Here is a 13,392-nt window from a genome sequence, read left to right on the forward strand (position 1 = left end):
CACCCTTTTGTTTAAAAGATTTACTTATTTTAGAGAGAGAGAGACAAAGAGTGCATGTATGTGCGTGTGAGTTGGGGGAGGGGCAGAGGGAGGGATTCTCAAGCGGATTCCCCCTGTGTGAGGAGCCCAAGGAGGGGCTCAGTCCCATGGCCATGAGGTCATGACCTGAAGTGGGCTGAAACCAAGAGTCCGATGCTTAACTGAGCCACCGAGGCGCCCCATCGTTCTGGAAATTTTTACCCAGTTCAGTTGAATGATCTGAAAGTGATCAGAAACCCATATTCTAGAGTACTTGTCAGATTCTTTTCCATGAATTTCTCTGAAGATGAAACATTTGTAGGAAGCTTTTGTAAAAGCATCTGAGTAAAACATTAACTCTGTAAATGGCAAAAGACTTAAAAATGCCTGTTGTTAAAGATCTGATAAAAGTTCATTACAATGGAATTGACAAGAAAATTTGGTTATTTTTGTGAGTACATTTTCATAAAATAACTGGAATTACAAGTGTTAACATTATATCAATACCTATTCAATCTTCAGGAATTTCATACAGTTTCTGGAACGCTTTTATTAATAACATATATCCCTGCAAATATAATCAAAGAAGGTTTAGCATTTGTTTGACAATGCTTCCCATGCAATTTAACATACCAGATAAGCCTATTTAGTTAAACATTTTCCCTTTTATAAAGAGAACAAATCCTTTGAGATATTCCAAGGGACTGTCTGGAAAACCCAAAGCTAGTTCAAGGTCAAAAAGACTTCATTTAAAAAATTTGATTTTGGGGAAGTTTGTTAAGGTATCAAAAGATTTGGGTACTTCATTAAATAGGATCATAGATGACTGTGAAATAATGCTTAGTTTTCCATTTCACCAAGTAACAAAGACTTCATAGGCAAATACAGAAAGTCAAATAGTTGCACAAAGCTGTAGCTATTTTAATATTGAAAAGACTGGTTTTTTTTTTCTAACTAGAGACCTGATAAAAACAAAACAGAATTTTTTTTTAAGTTTTTTTTTTTTTTTTAAGATTTTATTTATTTTTCTGACAGAGCACAAGTAGGCAGAGAGGCAGGCAAAGGGAGAGGGAGAAGCAGGCTCCCCACTGAGCAGGGAGCCCGACGAGGGGCTCAATCCCAGGACCCTGGGATCATGACCTGAGCTGAAGGCAGATGCTTACCCAACTCAGCCACCCAGGTGCCCCACAAAACAGAATTTTTGTTTTCTAGGCAGATTACATTAAAGATGAAGAAAACTTTGGTTATAATTTATTAAGAGCAGACCAGTAACCTAAAAGAACTTTGCCCTTTTAATGGAGAGAAAAACCAAATTCTAATATTGCACCAGTGTACTTTTGATATTTAAACTCATTTTTAGGGGGCGCCTGGGTGGCTCAGTTGGTTAGGCGACTGCCTTCGGCTCAGGTCATGATCCTGGAGTCCTGGGATCGAGTCCCGCATCGGACTCCCTGCTCGGCGGGGAGTCTGCTTCTCCCTCTGACCCTATCCCCTCTCATGCTCTCTCTATCTCATTGTCTCTCTCAAATAAATAAATAAAATCTTTAAAAAAACAAACAAACTCATTTTTAGGGGCGCCTGGCTGGCTTAGTCAGTGGAGCATGTGACTCTGATTGGGGTCATGAGTCGGAGCCCACGTTGGCGTAGAGATTACTTTAAAAAAAAAAACAAAAAACACCTCACTACATCTGAAACTAATGTTGTACTATATATTGGTTAATTGAATTTAAAAAAAAACCCTCATTTTTAAATAGATTCATTTTAATCTTAGCCAGACTGATTACACATTAAAATTCCTTTTCAAAGATTCCTTTTCCACAAATCTTCTACAACTTTCTTTTCTATCATCAGATTTTGTCCTATGTATTCCCTCTTTAAAAAACCACCCTGATTTTAGGATAGGATTCCTTTTTTTTCCTTCAACAAAAATACATTTCCATTCCTCATACCTTCTTTTCGTGAAAGCACACATCCTACTTTTCTTGCATATGGAGGTATTTCCCTTATTATTTCTTGTAGCTTTAATCCTGCATATTAATTAGAGTTCTTTAGGAATTTTAACTAAGAAGTAAATCATCATGAACTATCTTTTACATTAGCATTCTGAGTTGGCATATAACCAGGGCAGGGGGTGCAAGAGCACCTGGCGCTGGGGGTCCCAGACCAGGTTCTGCCACTCGCTGTCGACAGAATTCACAGGCAGAGAGAGGAGTGGTGTTGAAACAAGAAAGGGATTTATTTCAGTGAGACCAACACCGGGACGATAGCAGACTAGTGTCTCAAAGACTGTCTCCATGGGGCGCCTGAGTGGCTCAGCTGGGCGTCTTGCCTTTGGCTCAGGTCATGATCCCAGGACCCTGGGATTGAGCCCTGCATCGGGCTCCTTGCTCAGCAGGGAGCCTGCTTCTCCCTCTCCCTCTGCCTGCAGCTCTGGCTACTTGTGCTCTTTCTCTCACTGTCAAATAAATAAAATCTTAAAAAAAAAAAAAAAAAGACTGTCTCCAAAGTGCCGAAAATACTTCCAGGTTTATAGAAGGAAAATATGGGGCAAAGGTCAATGGGTGCTTGCAGCTGGGCAGTGACGTTCTGGTCAACCACTGTCTTAGAGTCAATCAAGGGTGGTATCTTGCTGGCTCTGGGCAGTCCTTATTGCTTGAGGGGGATGTTGCAGAGGATGCTTTGCTGTCAGGGTCTTCCCCCTGAGCCAAGAGACAAGCTGGAAAGAAGAACCCAACAGAAAGTTTGAGGTCAAAATGGAGGGAGCTGAAGTCCTCTTTCAGGCAGACTTATAAATGTCATGACTTCTAGAAACGTGCTTTTTTCGTAGAAAATTTCTCAGGGTGGCATGAAGCATGTTTACTAATAGACTCAAATATCTTCAGTTTTTCTGTAAAAGGAAGCAAAAAGTGGTCAAGCCTATATTCAATAATTAATGTTCCAGCATTTTATCTTATTTGGAAATGATCTGGATATTCAGTGAATTCAACTTAATTTAGCAAAACTTTAAGGTTTCAGGGTTACCAAAAAGATTTGGGGAAACTACTTAAAAAGTTCACATAAAAACTTTTTACCTACTTATATCTATTCAATTTACTTGTTCTTAACAATTATGGTTAGAATACCCACAAAACATCATTAACTCAGGTAGGACATTAGATAGCCACTGTCTCTTGTTGACAAATGTAGTAACAGATAATATGAACATATTTGATGAATAAACCTGGCTAGGGTAAAAGTGTCATATTTAATGTTGAAAACTCTAAAGACATATCTATTTTAATTAAACCAACAAACATAAACTATCTTTAATACCGAATGTCTTCCTAGATCATATGAACCTGAAAAAGCATTTGAGTTAGTTTCTATTAGATTGCTGAGATTTAGAAATACTTAATTTATAAGCAAATTAAATAGACCTCTTTACAAATTAATTTTAGCAATTTAGCAATTTTCCAGAGGTAGAAAATGCCACCCATCTACACATACACACGGATAGTAGATTGATTGATAGACAGACAGACAGACATTAACATATAAGCAGAAACCTGGTAATTTTTATTTTGTAATTTTTACCAGGAGACAGATAGGATAATGCAGAACTCACTAGTTTACAAAAGAACAGTTGGTTCCTAACTTTTTTCTGGCAGATGGAATAAGTTAAGGTTATTGGCTCAGATGACTAAAGTTTTTTCTACTAATATTTGTGGAGAAGATACATGATTTTTCATTTATCTAAATTTCAAATGACTTTTGCTCCTTTCATTATACTTCTGATAAGAATTACCTCACTTAGTTTGTACTTTTGATATTTTCATCTCAGAGTCACAGGGAAAGAATGCAAGTTCCTCCAAGAAGAACTTTGGTTTTCTAAGGACAATAATTTACAAGCCTTTTGAGATAAACAAGGGGAGGCTTGGAGATCAGTGAAAGGAATAGGTTAACTTTGAATTGCCTCTCCATGTGCATTTCTAGTTTTGTAAAGATTTTTTTTTTTTTTTAAAGATTTTATTTATTTGAGAGAGAGAATGAGATAGAGCATGAGAGGGGAAGGGTCAGAGGGAGAAGCAGACTCCCTGCTGAGCAGGGAGCCCGACGCGGGACTCGATCCCGGGACTCCAGGATCATGACCTGAGCCGAAGGCAGTCGCCTAACCAACTGAGCCACCCAGGCGCCCTGTAAAGATTTTTAAGATAAGGACAGTTGCTTTTAATTCCTCAAAGATTCAGGTTATAGTCTGGATGTGGAAGGACTGACCTATCCATCCACCTATGTGGGAATGCTTCTCTTTCCCACATTTAGCTTAGAGAAGGACTTAGCCAGCTTCCATCCGTTTTTCCAGGATCTCATCTATAGGCTGTGAACAGGATTTAAAGCAGAGAGTTTTTAGCTCTGAAATTTACTGGAATTTGGGAAGGTTTTCTGTTTTGTCTTGTCTTTTTTTTTTTTTTTCCTTTTTTTTGAGGGAGAGAGAGAGAGTGTGTGTGTGCGCACAAGCATGGGGGTGAAGCAGTGGGAGAGGAAGAGAGAGAATCTTAAGCAGCCTCCACACCTGATGTGGGGTCCATCCCAGGACCCTGGGATCATGACCTGAGCTGAAGGCAAGCGCTCAACTAGCTGAGCCACCCAGACACCCCTCTTGTTTTGTTTTTTAATTTTAGTTTTCCCTTGGCTGTTTAAGGGAATAATGTAGCAGTTTATCAGGAAATCCCTGAGTCTTGTCAACTCTGAGAGGAGCTCATACGGGGGCCCCTCCTTTGAAGGTACATATGGGGATGCCTGTAAGATCATAGACTTGGTTGACTTTGTTCACGGTCATGTAAAGTTACTTCAGAGAGAGGATAACTAGAATGAGCACTCAGATAAAGGAGGATGGGGAAGCAGCAAGGGATTGCCTCAGTTCTATAGCCTTTTGTTTTAGGTACCTCTTTTGTTTTTAATTTTTCATTAGTCTTTTACAATAAATATTTTAGTGGAGCTCTTTTGCCATTTTGAAACCATTTGGAGGCTTCTGCATACCAATTAAAATTATGTATCACATTCTGTTTGTTTAATTTGGGAATCCTTACTTTTAACTGCACTTCTTAAATGAGCTGATATAATTGGAACATTACTCAAAATGGCCACTGTAATTCTAGCTTGTCGTTAGTACGATTTTGCCATTTTTGTAGATATTTATAGCTTTTGGGACCAACAGTTCTTAGACATAAAATAAGCAAGTGTGCCAGATGGTGGCACAGTTCACTCTTCAGAAATTAAGGATCCTATCTTTATCTTTATTATTATTTATCATTTATTTTTTAGCTTGGCCTTTGAGTTTCTCAGAGCCAGATTAATACCTAAGAGGGATATGCTGTGGGGTTGGGGTTGTGTGGTGTCTCCTGCTACACCTCATCATACAGAATTTTTCTTGAGGTTGGCAGGTGACCTAGTGTCAACCCTAAGGGTTCTGTGACTAGCTCGTCCTTACTCAGGTGTCTTTGGGCTAAGTGGTGAGCACTCTTAACAGCTTTTAAATGCTTGACTCGTGCTTACCAATTTTTGTGGCTTCTTTGGCCTCCCCAATTCCCATGAGCAGTTCACCTTTCCATCATGTGCACATTCGCAGCAACCAGTAGTAGTATCTGAGGAACCAAACCTGTGGACATCAGCTGTAACCAAAGAACTGGGGGCAGGGGAAAGTGTTGAGCCAGCAAACCTCAAAGAATGGGGCCTGTAGACTGATTCCAAACAAATGAGAACTGCACCTGCTCCCGACAGACATGGAATCTGGGGAAGGATTCCCAGGGGAGAACGGCAGACTAAAACGCCGGCACTTCCCAGTGTGGAATCTGAGAACAGAACCGAAATTCCGGGTTTGGAAGTTTCTGTGGAATGGCCAGTAGAAGGCCCTGTGTGCACTACCAGCAGTCCCTGTGGAGCCTTGGGCTGGGGAAAGGGTTGAACCAGCAGACCCCAGCAGTTGGGGGTTGCAGATTGGGGTCTCCCCATGGTGCAGAACTGCACACTGCTTCCAACATTTCCCACATTGACCTTGGGATGAGATTAGGGGCTGGGGTTTTCCACTTAAAAAGCCTGGAATTGTGGACTGAAGAGGCAGTTAGTTCGAGGGCTTGATACAGAGAGCAGAGCACAGAACCAAGAGAGAACTTATCCATGGCACTCAGACATGGTGAGCGAGACCATGAACTCAGAGTGTTTGTGGGGTACCATGCCCATGTTTCTCATTTTCCCTGGAGTCATCGGAAGTCTCCTTCAATCCCACCGCTGCCACCAAATCTGTTAAATAACAAAAAGACAACTGAGTACATTTAAAGATCAAATTGGCTTTATTCAGCACCTCATGAATGGGGCAGCTTCCCATCTAGCAAATAGTGTAGAAAGGAACTTCATTGAGCAGCAGAAAAGGAAAGGTTTTTAAAGGCAGAGAGGGAGAGGAAAAAGGAAATTATTCCCCCAAACTGCATTGTTTTAAGCAAGGTGACCTTCCTAGGGGGGAACAGAAAGGGTCTATCAGCAGATTATCTCCTGATGCTGACAGGAAGTTCCATATTGCCTGGTTGAAGACCCCGTTGCTGGCCAAAGCTGAAGAAGTGGTTAGGATAGGTCTTAGGTCTGGGTGGGGTTTAGCACACGTGACTCCATTCTGGGCCTACTGTCTCCTTTTTAATGGGGGTTAAGTGGTTAAATAAATGAACATTCCAACAATTCACAGGAAAGTACTGATGGTAAACATTTGGAAAAGATTTTCAAGCTTGCCAATCATTATTTCTAACCTAAAACAGTAAGGAAATTATATTTTCTATACATCAGGCTCAAAAGTGAGGAAAAAAATTAAAAGTCCAAAAATCACTGGCCCAGCTTCTGGGGTTTACCCTCAGCAGACTGGTCACAGAGGTCAGGTGCTGGTCAGACTGGCCGCAGCGTTAAGTCCTGGTGGCTGGTGGGTGACTTGAGGCAAGTTGTTTGACCTCTCCAGGCCTCAGATTCCTCATCCAGAAAATGGAGACATCAGGAGCTATTTCACGGGGCTGTTGGGGCCTGGTGCACATTCAGGTGTGTAATTTGTATCACCTGGGAGCACAAGTCACCACAGGTGTCATCGTGAATCAGCACAGCTCAGTTGGAGAGGAACTTGGCGATACATAGCAAAAGCTATTTAAAAGGCTATAAAATTTCACTCCTGAAGTTAAGGAACTATGTCAAAAGGAGAACATGTTAATTTTAGATGTATATAGCATCACTTCTTACAATGGGAAGGAATTGGAAATGAAGTTACATGAAAAAAGCAGAAACAACGGTGGAAAATATTTAACCATGTATCCCTAACCCCAATGAAGCTCTGCGTTGGTTGGATGTGGCCTGGACGTTATAATTATCATGTGTTAAACCGTTGCTTCGTTTCAGATTCTGCGCCAACCACATTACGTATATTATCAACCGTAGCCTTCCCAACAGTCCTATGAAGTACACACTATTAGAATTTGAGATACTGTGATTTATATGAAGAAATATATATTTGGTCTTCATTCCCGTTTCTTGCACAGGACTGCTAAACCCCTTGGAATTTCCTCAGTGAGGAGAGCGGCCAAGGTGTCTTTGTTATGTTCATGAGGTGATCTTTGCAAGGCACCTAAGGATGGGGCTGGTCGCCAGGAGAACTGACCCTGTGATTACAGGGTTGGAACTCAGTCCCACAACCAGCTTCTGGGGAGGAGGGAGGGACTGGGGGTTGAATCAGGCACTAATGACCAATGATTTAATCAATTGCCCATGTAATGAAGCCTCCATAAAAACTCAAAGGATGGGGTTCAGAGAGCTTCTGGGTTGGTGAACAATTGGAGATCTGGGGAGAGTAGTGGCCTGGGAGAGGACATGGCAGCTCTGCGCCCTTTCCCCTTATCTTGCCTTACGCATCTCTTCCATCTGGCTGTTCCTGAGCTTTATCATTTTATAATATACCAGTAGTCTACCAGTAAAATGTTTCTCTGAGTTCTCTGAGCCGCTCTAGCAAATTAATCGAAACTGAGGAGGGGATTGTGGGAACCTCCAGTCTCTAACTGGTCGGTGGTAACCTGCACTGGTGACTGGCTTCTGAAGGTGGTGGCGGACCTGTGGGACTCTTGAGGGACTGAGCCCCTGTCTGTGGGATCTTACACTGTCTCCAGGTGGAGAGTGTCAGAACTGAGTTGAATTGTAGGATGCCCAGCTGGTGATGTGGGAACCTTCGCCCCACAATAGAAATTGAGTGCAGAACCTCTAGACTCTTAATTTATTGGTGAGGAAACTGAGACAGGGTGGAATTCAAATTCACATTGTTGTAACTTGGAGTCCAGACACTTAACCCGCCATGTTTTATCTCTGGTCCCAAACACTGCTTCTACTAGAAGAAGCTCTTCAGAAGAGTAACAACAGAAAAAGTGATGGGTATAACTTTATTTAGTCTAGAGAGGGAAAAGATTTTCAATAGATTATTCAGAGTTATATATTGTTGGGGTGCCTGGGTGGTGCAGTTGGTTAAGTGTCCGACTCTTGGTTTTGGCTCAGGCCATGATCTCAGAGTCCTGGGATTGAGCCCCTCGTCTGGCTCCCTGCTCAGTGTAGGGTCTGCTTGAGATTCTTTCCCTCTGCCCCTTCCACTCATGCTCTCTCTCTCAGATAAATAAATAAATTAAAAAAAGAGAATTATATATTGTGGGTTTTGTCTTTACAGAGAGCTAAATAAGGGTAAATTCAGGTAAACTTTAAAATGAGGGATTTAGGGGCGCCTGGGTGGCTCAGTTGGTTAAGTGTCTGCCTTCGGCTCGGGTCATGTTCCCAGGGTCCTGGGATCGAGCCCCACATCGGGCTCCTGGCTCAGTGGAGAGCCTGCTTCTCCCTCTCCCTCCACCTCTCTCCCTGCTCATGCTCTCTCTCTGTATTTCAAATGAATAAATAAAATCTTTAAATAAAATAAAATGAGGGATTTAGACTGGCCACGGTGAAGAATTTTCCGGATTAACCAATTAACTGTTCACATGAGTTTCCAGGGAGCCCTGAAGGAAGCTTTCATATTACAAAATAAAAGAGGCTAGATTAGGGGCGCCTAGGTGGCTGAGTCGGTTAAACGTCTGCCTTCGGCTCAGGTCATGATCCCAGCATCCTGGGATTGAGCCCCACGTTGGGCTCCCTGCTCAGTGAGGAATCTGCTTCTCCCTCTTAAAAAAAAAGAGCCTAGATTATTACCTGTCTCATTGTGTTATTAAATAGTTTCTCTTTCCCTCTCTCTCTTTCTTTTCTGGCCTAGAAGCTAGAGGGCAAATTAATTTCTCTTTCATATAATAATATAAATGGGGATGTTGGTCTAAATGAAACATTTTGCTTTCACTTTACCCAATAGTAGTTCTCTTTGTTTGCCTACCAAGTCAACAGGTGAAATTTAGAATGTTCACGGTCGTGGTCTTTAGGTCATCAAAAGAGCATCTAGTAAAGTGGTGAGCTCTAAGCCTAGGGAATTCAAAGCAGTAGGTCTTTCTCCCTTCAGACTGAAGCTCATCCTCTCTTCTTACTTGAAATCTGCTGTGGAAACCAGAAGGAGATTCAGAAGTCAAGCCCAAGTGATATAAGACAGAGCTTCTCAACTTTAAAGGGTGTGCAAATCCCTGTAGAGCCCTGCTGACCGGGCATCCTGGCATCTCCTGAGCCACATTCAGAATGGAGTAACATGGTCCAGGGAAGTTCGGGCTTTGGACCCACACAAACTGGGTTCACACAGTGATTTCACAGAACTCTGGCCGTGCACAATGATCAAATCCTTTTGAGTCTTAATTTCTTCATCTGCAAAATGGAGAAAATACCAGCTCATGAGATTGGCATATTGTCAAATAGAAGATATGTGAAACTAGTAAATTCATTGCCCCTCACACTTTAGCATGTGATGAACATAAACTCCCAAATGGTCCATTTACACACAGGGTGTGAATGGTGTTAACTGAATCCTTGTCTGTAGTAGAGGCAAGTGTGCAAAAGGGCACGTGTGTGTGTGTGTGCGTGCGCACGTGTGCATGGCCGTGCAGTCATGTGGTAAGGGACGAGAGACCGCAGAGCCCCTGAGTGCAGGCCTTTGAGAAGCACGCCTGTGAGACCATTGTTCACACAGGTGCTCTTTGTCTCTAATGTGTCTTCCAGATGCTTTGTCTGTTTTTTAAAAACTTTTTTTCCTAATTCTTACCAGACTTAGATAAAAAAAAGCATGTAGACCTGAAGATGGACCAGGCTTTGCTGCTCATCCACAATGAACTACATGGAACAAACCTGACTGTCTTCTGGAATTCCGAATGCTGCTATCATGTAGGTATTATGTTCATGCTCACAATTTTGTTTGCTTTGGGGCTGTTTGAAATGATCCTTAATGCTCTCATACCTGAAGCCCTTCACATGTTCACTTCAGTTTTATTTTTTATTTTTTTTAAAGATTTTGTTTATTTATTTGAGAGAGAGAGAATGAGAGACAGAGAGCATGAGAGGGAGGAGGGTCAGAGGGAGAAGCAGACTCCCTGCCGAGCAGGGAGCCCGATGCGGGACTCGATCCTGTGACTCCAGGATCATGACCTGAGCCGAAGGAGTCGCTTAACCAACTGAGCCACCCAGGCGCCCTCACTTCAGTTTTATAGGTAAGGAAACAAATAGGCTGTAGAAAGAATCAGAAGACATAATCAGGGAGAATACCTAGCAGTGAGCAACATCAGTCTCTTACATTTTCCCCTCCCCATCTTTTAAAAACTCAGTTCTTGGTGATGAGTGAAAGCAGTGTTTTATTTCACTCCTCTGCCTGATGCATAACCCCATTGCTGGACCAGAGAAAGAAGGAGTGAGACACCTGGGTATTCTCCAAGGGCAAAGGTAGTGAGGACAACCGGCAGGCTCAGGTTGAGGTATGGCACTTATTCCAGGGATCTGCCCTCCTGATGATAAAGGATGTATTTATTTTTATTAAGTTTTAAATTTTAATTCCAATACAGTTAACATACAGTGTTAATATTAGTTTCAGGTGTACAATGTAGTGATTCAACAATTCTTTCTTTTTTTTTTTAAAGATTCCATCTATTTATTTAACAGAGAGATAGAGCACAAGTAGGCAGAGTGGCAGGCAGAGGGAGAGGGAGAAGCAGGCTCTCCGCTGAGCAGGGAGCCCGATGCGGGGCTCGATCCCAGGACCCTGGGATCATGACTTGAGCCGAAGGCAGCCGCTTAACTGTAAGCCACCCAGGCGCCCCCGATTCAACAATTCTATACATTACTCAGTGCTCATGAAGTGTACTCTTAATCCCCATTGCCTATTTCCCCCATCCCCTGACTCATCTGCCCTCTGGTAACCATCAGTTTGTTCTCTATAGTTAAGAGTCTGTTTCTGGTTTTTGGATCTCTTTTTTTTTTTCTCCTTTGCTTGTTTATTGATAAAGGATTTATTTTAACTGAAGGTACAACTCCTAGACCTTGTTGCTTTTTAAGTACAAGGCTACTCTATGTAAAATAAAATATTCTCTATTTCCAAATTGAGCATTTGAATGTACTGCTTTCAGAGGAGGAATTTTTATTTAATTTATTTATTTTTAAATTGTTATTTATGTAATTTTTTTTAATGGGGGGAGGGGCAGAGAATCTTAAGCAGGCTCCACACCCAGTATGGAGCCAGAGGCGGGGCTTGATCTCACAACCCTGAGATCATGACCTGAGCCTAAATCAAGAGTCAGATGCCCAACCAACTGAGCCACCCAGGCTTCCCCACGGGAGCAATTTTAATGTATAGAGTGTCCCTCAATGGGTTGCATCCCACTGTAAATTGAAAATACTGTAAGATGAAAATGCATTTAAAACACCTGACCTACTGAACATCATAGCTTAGTCTAGCCTACCTTAAATGCTCTCAGAATACTTACACTAGCCTATGGCGTATCAGTTGTTAGCCCTCATGATTGCATGGCTGGCTGGGAGCTTTGGCTTGCCACTACCATCCACCATCATGAAAGAGGGTCCTGCTGCATATATCTAGCCCAGGAAAAGATGAAAATTCAGAATTCCAAGTACATTTCTACTGAATGCATATCGCTTTCATATGGTCATAAAGCTGAAAAACCGTAAGTCGAATCCCTATCAGTCAGGGACTGTCTGTGTAGGGACCTGTTTACTGTAAATAGCTTTAAAAGCAAACAAAAGAATCCCCAGTATGGGTACCACCTGAAGAGGTGATGAAGCAATACGTGATCCCTCCTCTATTTCATTAAGCCCATTGAGAGCTCTATAAAGTAACATGAAGCCAAGAAAATCTATAATGTTTAAAAAATAGCAAAGACAAAGAAAAGATATATCAGCCTATGAGAAGGACTTAAAAAGAAACCTGAAAAAAAAATCAACATTACTGAATTTCAAAGCTGCAGGTAATTCAGAGAATGAGCAAAATGTCTTCTAAAAAGACAATAATGGCCTAAAATTTATGGAAAAACAAGTTGAGGGGGAAAAAAGAGTGCATTGCCAGGGTATTAGCCATAGGTCAAGTAAAGCATCTTTAGAATAAAAAAAAGTAAAATCATTGGTACAAAACAGTGATGCTGGTGACAGAGAATCAAAAAACAGAAGAATTAGCTACATGAGACTAGTTCAGGAAAAATATTACTAATTTATTTAAAAGAGCATGTGGGCGCCTGAATGGCTCAGTTGGTTAAGCGTCGGACTCTTGATTTTGGCTCAGGTCATGATCTCAGGGTTGTGAGATCGGCCCGTATAGGGCTTCATGCTCAGCGGGGAGTCTGCTTGAGATTCTTTCCCTCTGCCCCTCCCCACTGCGTGCATGTTTGCTCTTTCTCCCTCTCTCAAATAAATAAATAAATCTTTACCAAAAAAATAAAAGAGCATGGAGATAATTATGTTTTAGGAAAATGAGTAAAGGAGTGATAGAGTTTGCACTTAAACGTAGTTGTAGAAAATGTTCCACAGTTGCAGAAAAGACCTTAGTCTGGAAACTGGAAAGACACTTATGAGCCTGTAAAGGTTAAACAACCAGAAAATGCTATCGAGACATAACCTTTTAATAATTCTGAACATTAATGATAATTTAAAAATCTTTAAGCAAATATAGAGACAGACATTCAAAGGAATGCAAATTATAATAATTTGTGTTCTGTAAACTGAATAAATATCTGAGAACGGTGGACTTACAGGTGAAGGAAATCAGTTATCTGGTTAAATTGAGAATTCCCTTTCCTCTTTATCTCTCTTTCCTTAAAGTAGAAACACTTAAGGTACATACACATGAAAAACACATAAATATTGAAAAAATGTGTCGATTTCATAACTTCAAGACAGCTAAAGATACCTATAATATGTCAGCAGGTGCTTTTG

General features: G+C 41.4%; 2 protein-coding genes across 4 annotated transcripts in view; one reads left to right on the forward strand and one right to left on the reverse strand.

The window, feature by feature from the left end:
* The window catches only part of HGSNAT (heparan-alpha-glucosaminide N-acetyltransferase), a 36,470-nt gene that overhangs the window by 8,428 nt on the left and 14,650 nt on the right, over positions 1-13,392 (forward strand). For all 3 annotated transcript variants that reach the window (XR_014141655.1, XM_081809665.1, XM_081809666.1), the window contains exon 2: positions 10,229-10,344. Coding sequence is in view for 2 of the 3 variants with exons in the window: in XM_081809665.1 (XP_081665791.1) it covers positions 10,229-10,344 (116 nt within the window). In the remaining variant the exon portion in view is untranslated. The remainder of the gene's footprint in view (positions 1-10,228; positions 10,345-13,392) is intronic.
* The window catches only part of LOC102741580 (integrator complex subunit 10), a 63,771-nt gene continuing 54,380 nt past the window's right edge, over positions 4,002-13,392 (reverse strand). Inside the window, exon 14 of the transcript XR_014141634.1 lies at positions 4,002-4,193. The gene's annotated coding sequence lies outside the window, so the exon portion shown is untranslated. The remainder of the gene's footprint in view (positions 4,194-13,392) is intronic.

Source organism: Leptonychotes weddellii, chromosome 2, assembly GCF_054177405.1.
Source record: "Leptonychotes weddellii isolate Sample4059 chromosome 2, ASM5417740v2, whole genome shotgun sequence".
NCBI lineage: Eukaryota > Metazoa > Chordata > Mammalia > Carnivora > Phocidae > Leptonychotes > Leptonychotes weddellii.